Source organism: Vanacampus margaritifer, chromosome 1, assembly GCF_051991255.1.
Source record: "Vanacampus margaritifer isolate UIUO_Vmar chromosome 1, RoL_Vmar_1.0, whole genome shotgun sequence".
In the NCBI taxonomy this organism is placed as follows: Eukaryota; Metazoa; Chordata; class Actinopteri; order Syngnathiformes; family Syngnathidae; genus Vanacampus; species Vanacampus margaritifer.
This window is the reverse complement of record NC_135432.1, coordinates 67936679-67948687: the sequence shown is the minus strand read 5'-3', so window position 1 is coordinate 67948687 and position 12009 is coordinate 67936679. Positions and strand designations below refer to the sequence as shown.

The 12009-nt window shown below is 46.4% G+C and overlaps 3 protein-coding genes across 4 annotated transcripts; 1 reads left to right on the top strand and 2 right to left on the bottom strand.

Moving 5' to 3' along the window:
• Positions 1-1919: 1919 nt before the first annotated feature.
• On the bottom strand, positions 1920-5479 carry LOC144051710 (amino acid transporter heavy chain SLC3A2-like). The gene is made up of 8 exons (XM_077565055.1): positions 4938-5479; positions 4614-4804; positions 4126-4299; positions 3563-3660; positions 3344-3486; positions 2964-3273; positions 2725-2790; positions 1920-2373 (listed from the first exon to the last, which is right to left on the bottom strand). The coding sequence occupies exons 1-8, from the start codon at positions 5462-5464 to the stop codon at positions 2023-2025; spliced, it is 1860 nt and encodes a 619-aa protein (XP_077421181.1). The 5' UTR covers positions 5465-5479; the 3' UTR covers positions 1920-2022.
• A 669-nt stretch (positions 5480-6148) lies between these two features.
• On the bottom strand, positions 6149-8010 carry haus2 (HAUS augmin like complex subunit 2). 2 transcript variants are annotated; one of them, XM_077565128.1, is made up of 8 exons: positions 7862-7988; positions 7698-7749; positions 7536-7622; positions 7352-7450; positions 7216-7285; positions 6999-7131; positions 6791-6899; positions 6149-6558 (listed from the first exon to the last, which is right to left on the bottom strand). In XM_077565128.1, exons 2-8 carry the CDS (start codon positions 7734-7736, stop codon positions 6442-6444), a joined length of 654 nt encoding a protein of 217 aa, XP_077421254.1. In that variant the 5' UTR covers positions 7737-7749; positions 7862-7988; the 3' UTR covers positions 6149-6441. The 2 variants fall into 2 exon arrangements, with proteins under 2 accessions (XP_077421254.1, XP_077421262.1); XM_077565136.1 differs by lacking the exon at positions 7698-7749 and having other exon boundaries at positions 7862-8010.
• Positions 8011-8384: 374 nt separating this feature from the next.
• Positions 8385-11050, top strand: LOC144051739 (uncharacterized). The gene is made up of 8 exons (XM_077565115.1): positions 8385-8543; positions 8686-8807; positions 9161-9299; positions 9371-9492; positions 10159-10269; positions 10357-10463; positions 10594-10684; positions 10813-11050. The coding sequence occupies exons 1-8, from the start codon at positions 8447-8449 to the stop codon at positions 10924-10926; spliced, it is 903 nt and encodes a 300-aa protein (XP_077421241.1). The 5' UTR covers positions 8385-8446; the 3' UTR covers positions 10927-11050.
• Positions 11051-12009: the final 959 nt, after the last annotated feature.

The window sequence follows — 12009 nt, the reverse complement described above, 5'->3', positions numbered from 1 at the left end:
TCAGCGCCATCTAGTGATGAGATAATCATTTATTTAAAAAATATATATAATGGTCGTTTCTCAATATGCATTCTTGTCCGTACTTGCGTCCTTGTGATGTTTTGAGACGTCATCAGTCGCGGCCCAAGTACTGTTCCAATTGCAAGTACGCAAAAAGCCGCAAGGGTCGAGCAAAGAACGGACGGAATACCCGGATGTTCTTCTTACGGCGCGCTTCCTGGTTCTGACGCATTGCCGTAACTGTGTACCACGTGACTAGATGTTATATCATTGCGACTAAAGAAGTATCATTTGAAATTATGCATGGGATTTATCCAATTTAGGATTATATTGGGGGAAAAAAAGGGTTTGGAAAGACACCGGTGTGAGTTGCAGGTTTTGATCTCATTCTCCTAAAACTGTGCTACATCTTATAAAAATAATAATCTTTGAATGTATCATATTTAATATATATGAATATATTTATAAATGATATTGTAAATTGCAGTTGTTAAACTAAATTGTGTATAAAAAATCTTGAAACCTTAATTTGAATCCTTACTTCTTATCTGTTGCTCTAAATTAGTCTTGAAACGTTAATTGTGCCTTGAAACTAGCATTTGACACCCAACTTGTTTCAAACCCTAATCCAGTCTTGATAGCCCACTTTTAAATCACACCCTAATCCCAATTGGAAAGCCGAATTTCAAACCCTAATCCTGTTTTGACACCCTTAAATGACGCCTTACTTTGCTGGCCTAATCCAAGATTGAAACCCGAACCCTTATTCATAACCTTAGTTCTGTTTTGAAACCTTGCAATTAATTCTACATTCAGTAAAGTTTTCATTTTGTGTAGTTAGCTTCATTTCACTCCCTTGTGAACGAGTCCGTTTCATCTGTTTCCATGGTAACGCTGAGTGTGGTGGTAATGGTCCAATCATCTTTGTGTGTGTGTGTGTGTGTGTGAGTGTGTTAGACCTTAGAACAGAGGTGCTCAAGTTGGGTCCTGGAGAGCCCCTATCCATCTTGTTTTCCATGTTTCCCTCTTGCGGGACAGCTGAATCTAATGATCAGCTAATCAGCAAGCTTTGCAGAAACCTGATAACGATCCTGATCATCAATCAGGTGTGTTAGTGGAGAGAAACATGGAAAACAGGCTGGATAGGGGCTCTCCAGGACCCAACTTGAGCACCCCTGGCCTAGAGCATCCTCAGACAAGAAGTGTTTGATAATAATAATAATAATAATCATAAAAATCAAAGATGATGACATCATGAATGACGCAGATGATGAAGCACATGATGAAGAACTCATTTCTACTTCTTCTGGCGCCCCCTGCAGGGCAAAGACGAGACGGTCGGGGAGGAGGCGTAACCTAAAACTAAATAGTCAGGTTTCCATCCAATTGTTTTGATTTTTTTAAGCGAATGTATTGAAAATGCACAAAACTGCCCGCTTCCATCAGTTCTCCTTTTGCGAATATTAAAAGGGGACTTGGCCGCTAAACAACATAGAGATGTGATCCGCCAGTCATTTCAAAGAAGACCAGGAAGCGACTGCGCCGTGTGATGACGTCGTATGAGTTTGCTTTTGTAATTGTTGATAAACCGCAGCGTTTCTTTGCTGCTTTCCATCTCAGATAGCATAAATATTCGCTTCTTGAATTCATTCCAAAAAGATTTCCGTTTCGTCATCCCCCTAAACATACCTTACTTTATCGTCTGACTTTGCTCTGGGACTACAAACGTACGTGTGACGTAATATCCGGTCTCGCCAGCTGTTATTATTTTTATTAATGTTATTATTATTTTCTCTAACTGGATGGCGACCAGTTCAGGGTGCATCTTTGCCTCTCACCGGGTGTCAGCCGGGGTCGCCTGCGGGTCACCTGAACAAACGAATGATGGAAAAGATGAAAGAATCAGCTTGACAATCAAGTCGGGAGACAAGTTGGCGCCACCTGCAGGTCACCTTAATATTTATTTATCCTTTTTTTTTCACCACACTAATGGGGAGACACAAACACGATGACATCACACGTTTAGCCGGCATAGGGAAACTTGAGCAGCACCGCTTGCCCGGCGCCCAGACGCAGCCTGGCGGGGTCCACGCGGGCACCAGCCGTCAGGCCGGCGGCGGCGGGGGTGGCGAGGACCACCTCGGCCAGCGGTGGAAGGGCCCGGTGGCCCGGTTCCAGCTGGGCCTCGTCGGCGGCCCAGTTGAAGGCGGCCAGGAAGCGAGCGTTCTGATCCCACGAGCGGACGTAGGCCAGCGACGACGACGAGTTGACGAGGGGCACGAAGTCGCCGATCAGCAGGGAGCGCTCCTTTGCCCGCAAGCCGCTCAGGCCGCGCACCAACGAGCGCCACGAAGCGCGGCGGGTGCGATCCTCCTGGAAGGTGGGGGGGGGGCATAGATGACATCATCGTCTTCATTTCAAACTTAACCTCCTCATCAACATCATCATCCTCACCATCTTCATCATCCTCACCATCATCATCCTCACCATCTTCATCATCCTTACCATCTTCATCTTCCTCCTCATCATTGATGATTAACACAATCCCCCTCCTCATCTTCACCTTCATCATCATCACCACTTTCTTCATCATCCTCATTATGACCGTCATCTTCATCATCCTAATCATCCTCATCCTCATCACCATTTTCATAATCCTCCTAATCAACCCCTTCACCTTCATCATAATGTTCTTCTTCCTCAACCTCATTTGGGATCCGTTACCTTGAGGGTTGCGTTAAGCTCCTCCTCCTCGGGCGAGTCCCAAATCATTCTGGGAAACGGTGTGCCCTTCAAAAGACACAACAAAAAAATAATAATGATAATTGAAAACATCTCAAGTCATAAAGCAATTCTGAAATTGAATTCACTGCGTTAATTGGGCTCATTTACATAAACCAAATGTAAAACATTACCATGCCACAGCCAAAGGTAAGCAGAGCTGCAGCAGACAGCAGTCTCACCTCATTCATCAGCCCGATCTCGTCGCCATATTGGATGACGGGCGTCCCGGGCAGCGTGAAGAGCAGCAGCTGGTAAAGCGCCACCAGCCTCGGGCCCACCAGCGAGGCCAGGTGGCCCGGGCCGCGCCCGCCCAGGTTCCAGGCCAGCCGGGTCGGAGCGTGGGCGGCGTACAAGTCCAGGACGGACTCAGCGAGCTGAGACGCGTCTCCGTCCAGGAGGACCCCGGACGTCAGCAGGTCCACGCCGGTGGACGACAGCAGTGCGGACACGGCCTCGGACGAGCGCTGCTCGGTCGCGCCCATCAGAAGTCTGCGGGAAGGAAGGACGTTGTCAGCGTAGACATTTTTGAACACTGTCGAGGACGTGTTGACACTCTGACCTCCTGGTGGGCCGCTCGTTGGTCCCGTTCTGGACGATGGCCCGGATGTCGGCCCACAGAGACGGCACGGCGGCGGCCACGGACTCCACGTCCGCCAGCTGAACGCCGTCCACGCCCTCGCTGAACCAGAACACCAACGCAGACTGGGGACACAAACAAAGAGTCAGGGACATGCCGGTGCCCCCTGCTGGCCACAAGCTCCTCCTCTCGCTCTCTCACCTTCAGCTTCTCGGCCACCACCGTCACACTGGCGTTGGAGAACCAGGAGCCGCTGGAGCCGCGATAGTTTGGAGTCAGATCCAGAACCACAAAAATGCCTGAATGCACCAGGAAAGATCTTGAAGACACATTTGCATTTGAAAAGTTCCAGGAACCGCTTAGTGCTTCGAACCAGGGCCAGAGCGATGAATCAGCTCTTTTAACTCATTCAATCTCAAAAACGTACAAATAATGTTTTTTAATACTTTGTCCTTCACTATCAAAAGGCAATGGTAGTTAGTACAAAAAAACGGCCAGCGGGCGGCAGCAGAGTATAAGAGATCAAGCAGGGCCATGTTGCAAAAAGGCTATTTCCCCAGTGTTTTAAACAGATTTGAGAATAATGATGAAATATATTTTGAAGTCTGTCATTTTATTTTATTTTTCTTCTATTTTTATTTTTTTATTTTATTTTAGGGTTATCATATACATTTGTAATTGCAGTTATGATATGACATTGAACAGGAATGTCTTGAGTGTTTGTATATATATTTTAGTTGTTTTTTATTTGTGCGTGTGCTCACCTTTCCTGTGCGCGACACGCAGAAGGTCCTTGAACTGCTCCAGACTTCCAGCGTCAACTGCGATCTCCTGAAAATTCAGCGAGGCGGCATCGTCGGGCGGGGCCACGTGAACCGGCCCAATCACCAAACCCTTGAAGTTCAGCTGGGACAAGGCGTCCACCTTCTGACGCGCACCTGACACACACGCAACAGCGTTAGCTGAGCACGCAGAATGCTAACACGGACAAACACAGGCTACCGATGGTTCGCCCCTCCCACCGGAGAATGGGAACAAGAACAAAAAAATAAATAATACATGTTTAATTTGAATTCATTTATTTATTAAAAAATGAGCGACTCAGCAAATACGCGGGGGCTCATTTATGCCATGAGATCTTTCTTGGAGTGTAAAACGGTCTGCAAGCAGCACAGGATTGGATGTGGCGGGCGCTTTGCCACATCCAATATGGCAGCCACGCTCAAGGCGGGCGGGGTCTGTTGGCCATTACCTTTGATGTCTCCGGCGGGGGTGAAGGCGCGCACGCTGGGCACGCGGTAGAGCGCCCCCCGGTTCCACCAGTTGGTGGCGGGCAGGTCTCGGCAGCGCGGGGCCTGCAGGATGAGGAGCACGGCGCCCCCCAGCATGCCCAACCAGCCCAGCCAGAACAGAACCAGCAGGGCCCAGCGAGTACGCACCCACCTGAAACAGGACACACACAAAAGAACACAGTCGTCAGATTTGTTTTGCCGCCAAATATTACAAGCAGCAGAGACTGAGAAAACATCTCGCTCTTGTGATGATTTCCAAAATCGAACATTCGATGCATGCGTACCCGGGCGTGCCGGCCACTCGCATCAGCTCCTCCTTGTTCAGGCCGGTGAACTTCTCCTCTTGCTCCTCTTCCTCCATCTTCACCTTGACGCAGCCGTTCTTCTCCGGCTGCTCTTCTCCGGCGTCTCCTGCAGCTCCGTTCATGGGTTGCTTGTCCTGCTTGTCCTCTTCCTCTTCCTGTCGCTTGTCCACGTCGAGCTCACGCCGGCCCAGAAGAACCTCGCTCGCGTCGGCCTCCGTCGCATCAGCATCCGCAGCCTCGTCGGGCTGCTTCGGCGTCGGTGGCCGCAGCGCCGGAGCTTCCTTCGTTTCGCTCGCCGCGTCCTGCTCCTGCGCGACGGACTGGTCCCGGTTCGGGGTCGGGTCTTCGTTCTGGTCCATGCTGACTCCGGTTTGGGAAAGCAATGAAAGAGACGAGATGAGACGAGACAATGGTGGTGCTCGGCGGACGTTGAGGATGAAGATAAGCGCGGGGGATGCTGCGTTCAAGTCCATCGGGAACACGGACAGCATGAATGTTTCGGTCATGATCCGTCAAACATTTACCATAATTTTTTTTTTTATGTATATACTTTGGTGAATACATTTCGATTGATGTTTCCTAAAGCGTGGTAATCCATAATTATAAAAACAAACAAACAGACATAGCAAACTGAACTAAAAAGACTAGCACACAGGTTTCCTGAATGCATCATATTTTGAACGAGGTTTCTTTTCTAGCGCTCCTGACATGACGTCATAATATTACTTGATACATCTTAAAAACTAACCCGCCTTCAATCGAGATCCAAAAACCTAAATTAATTGAAATTGCTCGAAGATAAAATGATGTGTATTTTGTGTGGTTGATGGACCTCTAGCGGCCACAGGGTGAAACTACAGTGCAGGCCGACATTGAATAGTTTGGACGCTCGTTCTTATTCAATGCATTTGCTTTATTTTCACGACTTTGGAGATTCTCACTGAAGGCATCAAAACGATGTATGGACTGATGTGGAGTTATGTATTTAAAAAAAAAAAAAGTGAAATAACTGAAAACATGTTTTAGATGATAGATTCTTCCAAAAAGCCATCCACTCTTTTTTGTATTCTTTTGTCATTCTTACCTGGTGGAACTCCTTGAAGACTTTTGGAAAACCCTTTCAGGTGACGACTACCTGTTGAAACTCATCGAGAAAATGCCAAAAGTGTGCATAAAAAGTCATCGTAGAAAAAGGTGCTTATTTATTTATTGATGTATATTTTTTTTCGTACATCATTCCACATGTGTTTGTTAGTTGTCGTCATAGTTTTGATGCCATCAGTGAGAAACTGCAATGTACTGTGCATAATTATGAAAATAAAGTAAATGTATTGAATGAGAAGGTGTGTCCAAACTTTTGACCTGTACTGTACATCAATGAGATCCAAAATAAAGACTTGGATATACAGTAATAAAAAAAAAAGAAGTAGTCATTTTATTACAAACAAGATGTTGTTGCGAAGGACAGAATGAGGACGTGAAGTCAAGAGGACGAGCTGTCACTCAACAGGCTGCTGCGCACGTCCTTCCATCGAAGGAGCTGACTGGCCAACGTCTCCACTTCCGAGGCCAGAGCCAAGAGTTGGCAGACCGACGTGTTCTGACACAAACAGGAAAAACAAAACAACACACACAGCAAAAAACGTACAGGTTTCATGTATGTTCCAATGAAATACAAATGCACATTTGAAATGGGAATGATTTCATTATTAAAATAAGGTATTTGACAAGACATTTTAATTGAAAAAATAATATATAATTAAGAGTTTGATGTCAATCTTGCATTATCGCAGCTAATGTGTTAGCCCATCCTCAGACCTACATGTCCTTACCAGCTGATCCAGGTTGTCGGCGGCGCCAGCGCGTCTGCGGACAGTACTCGTCTTCTCGTCCAAAGTCTCCACAAAGTCCATCGTCATGTGGACCACTTCCACCACAAACCTGAAACAACAACAACACGCTGCTGGTCATGTGACCTGCTGCCAACACAACACCGTCATCTGAATGGCCAAGCACGTCTGATGCGGAGATGGACGGTACCGCTGCAGGTGGGCCGGGACGGGCAAGTTGGTGCGTCCCAGCGGCCTGGTGAGTCGCTGGGCCAGAAGCTTGTGGTCCTTCAGGACTTCCTGCAGGTGAGTGCAGAGCATCTGCAGCGCCTGCAGCCTGGAAGCTGACGAGAAAGAAAAAGTTCTTCTAGAAGGTTCTGATCGCAAACCAATCACCGCACATGCGTTGGTGTGTGCGTGTTCTTCACCCAGGTAGAACGCATGCGTGACGTCGACGTTCTTCTTGTCCTCCTTCAGTAGCTCTACCTCCAGCTGCAGCTGCAACACAGGAAGTGAGGCTGATGATGTCATCACCGCATGATGAATCAAAAACGTCTGCTCTACCTGCTCTAGCTCTTTCTGCATTTTGATTCGCTGCTCAGTTTCATGCAGCTGAGAGGAGAAGACGGAGCTCTGGGATGAGTAGGCAGATTGTTGTTCCTCCTGTCAGTCACGGGTGAGTTAGTTGACTCAGTTAACAGCTAGTTTCAGTAACAGGCGAACAATGGCAACAGGGCAACATGCTAACCTGAGACACGGCCCCACTGGTCACACAACTGGTCAGTAGTCTGGCTGATGACGTCACGCTGAAGGCAGACACGGTACGTTGAGGCATCTGGGGACGGAAACTATATTGTGACGTCACGCCCAAGCACGTACACATTTGATCGGTTGAGGTTTGCCGGAGTACCATTTTGAGTTTACTAAAGATTTTGGCCTTGGATGTCATAAAGTCCTCAGCGCTAACATTTAGTACGCACAAAAACACAACATGTCTCCAGAATGAATTGAATGTACAAAAAAGTATCAAAACTAAGCGTCTGATAGAATAAATATACGCAACGAACGATTTACCGTGAAAACAACAGACTTCTTGGCCGCAGGAGCTAAAACCTCAAAATTTGACAAACATTTGTTTTAAATTCGAGCCCGCCGCCAGACGTTTTGAGTTTCCGTTTGGCTTCTTCTTCGTGTGTTATTGTGTTGCGAGACGGGATAGAAGTTCCACAGCGCCTCCCAAACCGAAGGCCAACGTGAAAACTGCACAGTGACGAATACATTCACGTCAATGCGTGACAGCTCATTTAATCACATGGACAAACTCTAGACTGCTTGATTAATTAAAAAAAAAAAAAATGTTTGCCAATGTGTGTTAATGTATTTCTGTATATAACTGGGCTGTTTATTTGGTGTTGAATACTTACATTTGAAAGAGCTATTGATATTTTTGTGTATGTGTGTTTATGTTCCAACATGTTGGATGGACTTAAAAGTTACTGTATTTCTCTAGTAAATACAATAAAATAAATAGTTTCAAACTTCCGCGCGAGAGCATCCGGGTCTTCTCGTGACGTCACCACCTAGTTTGGTGCGACGATCCTATTAAATGGCTCCCGCAAAGCAGCCGGAAGTGTTGTATCGAGCCACAAATGAAGCACGATGAACTTGCGTGAAGCTCAAAGTGAGTTCCGGCAGTTTTTGAGCAGAGTCGAACCTTCTCAGCTGCCGAAGCTGCTCGACTGGATCCGAACTTCTGGTAGGCGCGCTTCTCTGTGACATCTTCTGCTGCATTTGTTTGCTTCGACTCCGGAGCATCACACGTGTTAAGTTGTAGGCAAGTGAGCTTGTTGTCGTCGTTGCCTCCCTAACCGTTTACCCACAATACTTTGCGTCTTCAGATGAGCTGGATGAGCTGCTGTTAGACAACAGTCAAGTCATCCTAAAGTGCATCGCTGATGACATCAGGGACAGCCTGCCACTGGACGCTTTGCTTCCGCGTGAGGCCAACGTCCTGCACAAGGTTCCGCAAGCACACATTCCTTTTCACACTCGCACCTTGGCATATGAAGTAGCCCTTTCAGGCTTTCACACTGACATACAGTTGCGCTCATGTGTTTAGAGCGCCATTGACCACTAGTTGGCAGACATACTGTTATGTAGGCCTATCTAAGGTATACAACTGTATTTATAGGCCTTCACACCTACATGTACCCCTTTCACAATAGCATATATCCTTTTCACACTTCATTCACGCCAACAATACACCCTTTTTCACACAGACACAAATCCGTTTCCCACGACATACCTCTTCAGAGCGACAATTACCCCCCTTCCGCCTCAAGATGCGGACATTCGTTTGTTTGTGTCTTGCAGGTGCAGCAGCGCTCGCGTCCAACGGTCCACGTGGACGCCTTCCTGTACGAAGACGAGCTTGTGGACACTCTGTGCGAGGCAGGACGGATGAGTCGATGTTATTGTCTCAAATGCGGATCCTGCAGCACGGCGCCTCTGGGTGCGTGAAACCGCCGCAACCGATGAGTTTGTTTCGTTTAGCCCCAATTGTTCTGTCGTGTGCTTGGACAGATTTTGTTTCCAACTCGTTCTCAATGTGCGAGCTGTTCTTCTTGTTCCAAAACGTTTTGCCGGACCTGAGCGGTCGCACGCTGGTGGACGTCGGATCGCGACTGGGAGCCGTGGTCTACGGGGTCAGATGGCAGCACGCGCGCACACGGCACCCTTTCACACCGACTTTTCAATCCAAAATATCCTTTCACACTACCATGCATGAATTTTCACCTGACTTGTACTTCTCCCAGACAACATACTCCCCTTTAACACTGTCACACACCCCTTTAAGACTGTTTAATATACCTTTCACACATCATACTCCTGCTAACTGACACACACTGTACTTTTATTTTATTTATTTTTTTTACATACCGTTCCTTTTTAAATTGACATACCGCTTTCCTACTGACATAAACCCCTTTCACACTGGCATATTTCCTCGACTGACATGTTCCCCTTTGAAATCGATATACACCCCTTTCACACAAAATGGGTACCTTTCACACAGACTTAAACTGTCGTTCATGTCGTGACGTACATTAAAACCCTTTCACACCTCTTCAAGTGAACATATACTTTTCATACTGACATACACCCCTTTCACACAGACAAAGTAAATCTCTTTTATAGCATGTAACTCTTTCACACTGCTTTCACGTGATATACTTTAGCTTTTCAAACTGACCTATGTTATACCCCCTTTCACACTGACTTATCCCTTTCACATACCCCTTTACATTGACATGCAAACCTTTTACGCTGATGTAGTTTTTAAAATAACTTGCCACCCTTGTGTTGTTCAGGGGTACGTGTACAGCTCGGCGTCCCGGCTGGTTGGCGTGGAGCTCAGCGAGGAGTTTGTTCACCTGCAGAACAAAATGGTGCTCAAGTACGGGATGGACGCCAGAGTCCAGGTGGGTCGTCTCAGTCTTGGTCGTTGTGCGCGGATGAAGTTGCGTGTATTTATGGAATATTTGCTGAGTTTTTTTGTGGCGCTGCAGGTTGTCCACGCTGACGTGTGCACGCAGGACGCTCTGCTGCAGGCTGCCGACGTTGTGGTCATGAACAACGTCTTTGAGTATTTCATGGAGCCTGGCGAGCAAGTCAGGTCAGGGTCGGGTCATGCACGCACACACACACACATTGCCTGGACTTGCTTGTTTTTCTTGGAACTTTCCTCGAAAAGCCAAAGACGAACGCGTGCAAATTTTGCATGTGACTCGTTCCCTCGTCTTCAGGGCCTGGAGGTTCATCATGCAGACGTTGAGGAAACGAGGTTCTCTGCTGGTGACGGTTCCCAGCCTGCACGAAGCTCTCCAACCTCTGCAGGTGAGGCTGACGCTCGGTGATTGAAGGCAGCCTCGGGGACGGGTGGGAGGGGCTTCGGATGGACCACCCGCCCTCACACACAATCGCAGCATGGATTATTTTCTGTGCTTCCTGTTTTTGCCCGTCAGGAGGCGCTGCCGGCCGGCTGGGTGGAGGAGCTTCCTTTGGACTATCAGGTATATGTGGGGAAAGACGCCACCCCCGAGGATCTGCGACAGATCCACCTGTACAGGGTCTTATGACCTGAACAGTCTGTGGACTATTATCAAGTTTGTGCGTGTCATGTAAATCAGGAAAAATGATAAAAATGTTCATGGTGATGTCTATTAAAATAATAAAAATGTTGCCGTTTGGTTTTCTACTGCACTTGAATCTTGATCATGGACAACTGAATAGTTAGGAATGTTGCTGAGCATACCAAAAATGTAATGCAATTAATTTTTTTCTCGTCAAAAGAACATTAAGTGATATCTATAACTGGTATTTGAGATATTTGCAAATTCATTTCACCTGCCTCGGAAAAATTGTATTTCTGCCATAGATGTGTATCAGGGTTTTCATTTATTATTACAGACTTGATTTGTAGACATCCACTATGTGAATTATAGATCTCTGTGATACGACTGTAGATCTCTAAAACGCGACTTTGATCTACAACATCCTTCGATCATTAGCATTATCCATATCTTCGTTTTTCCTATCCAAAATTGAAGTCATTTTAACAATAGTGATCTTCATAACTTCTTTTTCCCTACCCACAATTGTCATTTCAGATATATCCAACAACAGATGATCTTGAGGTTTGTCATTACATACAACTAGAATTTGTAGTTTGTTTGCTATCTGAATTATGAACATATGTAACAGGATTGTAGATATTCTAACTCCGCTTTTTGATAATTCCAGTTCAAGATATCTTTAATTCAAGGTCTACATCTCACTAGATATCTTTAATCAAGCTTTAACTAGGCAATATCAATATGTCTGTATCTGTAACTGGAATTGTGACCAAAATATCATGTTGATATCTCAAATTGGAGTTCTGGACAGCCAGACTGCAGATATCTAATATGGAGAGCCATTGGATGATTTTATGTTGTACTTGACTGCAGGGAAGTCAGGACATACAGTATTAGTATTTATTAAGTTAATGAAAGACCTGAATATTTGTTTCTCAGCATTTTCTTGAATGCAGGAGCATGCTTTCAAATAGTTAAATAAAGTATTGAAAAAAGAAAAGCCGTCATAAGGAAGCGGCGCGATTCCACGAGCAACCATTGGCTGGTGGCTACACGTCCAGCCAATCACGGTTAAGCCCCGCCTAT

What these genes read in the sequence shown, in the direction of transcription:
- LOC144051710 (XM_077565055.1), bottom strand. Translation starts at nt 5,464, where the DNA reads ATGACCGAAACATTCATGCTGTCCGTGTTCCCGATGGACTTGAACGCA. An exon ending in CCCCGCCGGAGACATCAAAG is followed by an intron (nt 4,300 to 4,613) that starts GTAATGGCCAAC and finishes CGTGTGTGTCAG; the next exon opens with GTGCGCGTCAGAAGGTGGAC. An exon ending in TGGTGGCCGAGAAGCTGAAG is followed by an intron (nt 3,487 to 3,562) that starts GTGAGAGAGCGA and finishes TTGTGTCCCCAG; the next exon opens with TCTGCGTTGGTGTTCTGGTT.
- haus2 (XM_077565128.1), bottom strand. Translation starts at nt 7,736, where the DNA reads ATGACATCCAAGGCCAAAATCTTTAGTAAACTCAAAATG. An exon ending in GTCCCGGCCCACCTGCAGCG is followed by an intron (nt 6,900 to 6,998) that starts GTACCGTCCATC and finishes TTGTTGTTTCAG; the next exon opens with GTTTGTGGTGGAAGTGGTCC. An exon ending in CCGACAACCTGGATCAGCTG is followed by an intron (nt 6,559 to 6,790) that starts GTAAGGACATGT and finishes TGTTTGTGTCAG; the next exon opens with AACACGTCGGTCTGCCAACT.
- LOC144051739 (XM_077565115.1), top strand. Translation starts at nt 8,447, where the DNA reads ATGAACTTGCGTGAAGCTCAAAGTGAGTTCCGGCAGTTTTTGAGCAGA. An exon ending in CGACTGGATCCGAACTTCTG is followed by an intron (nt 8,544 to 8,685) that starts GTAGGCGCGCTT and finishes TTGCGTCTTCAG; the next exon opens with ATGAGCTGGATGAGCTGCTG. An exon ending in AAGCTCTCCAACCTCTGCAG is followed by an intron (nt 10,685 to 10,812) that starts GTGAGGCTGACG and finishes TTTGCCCGTCAG; the next exon opens with GAGGCGCTGCCGGCCGGCTG.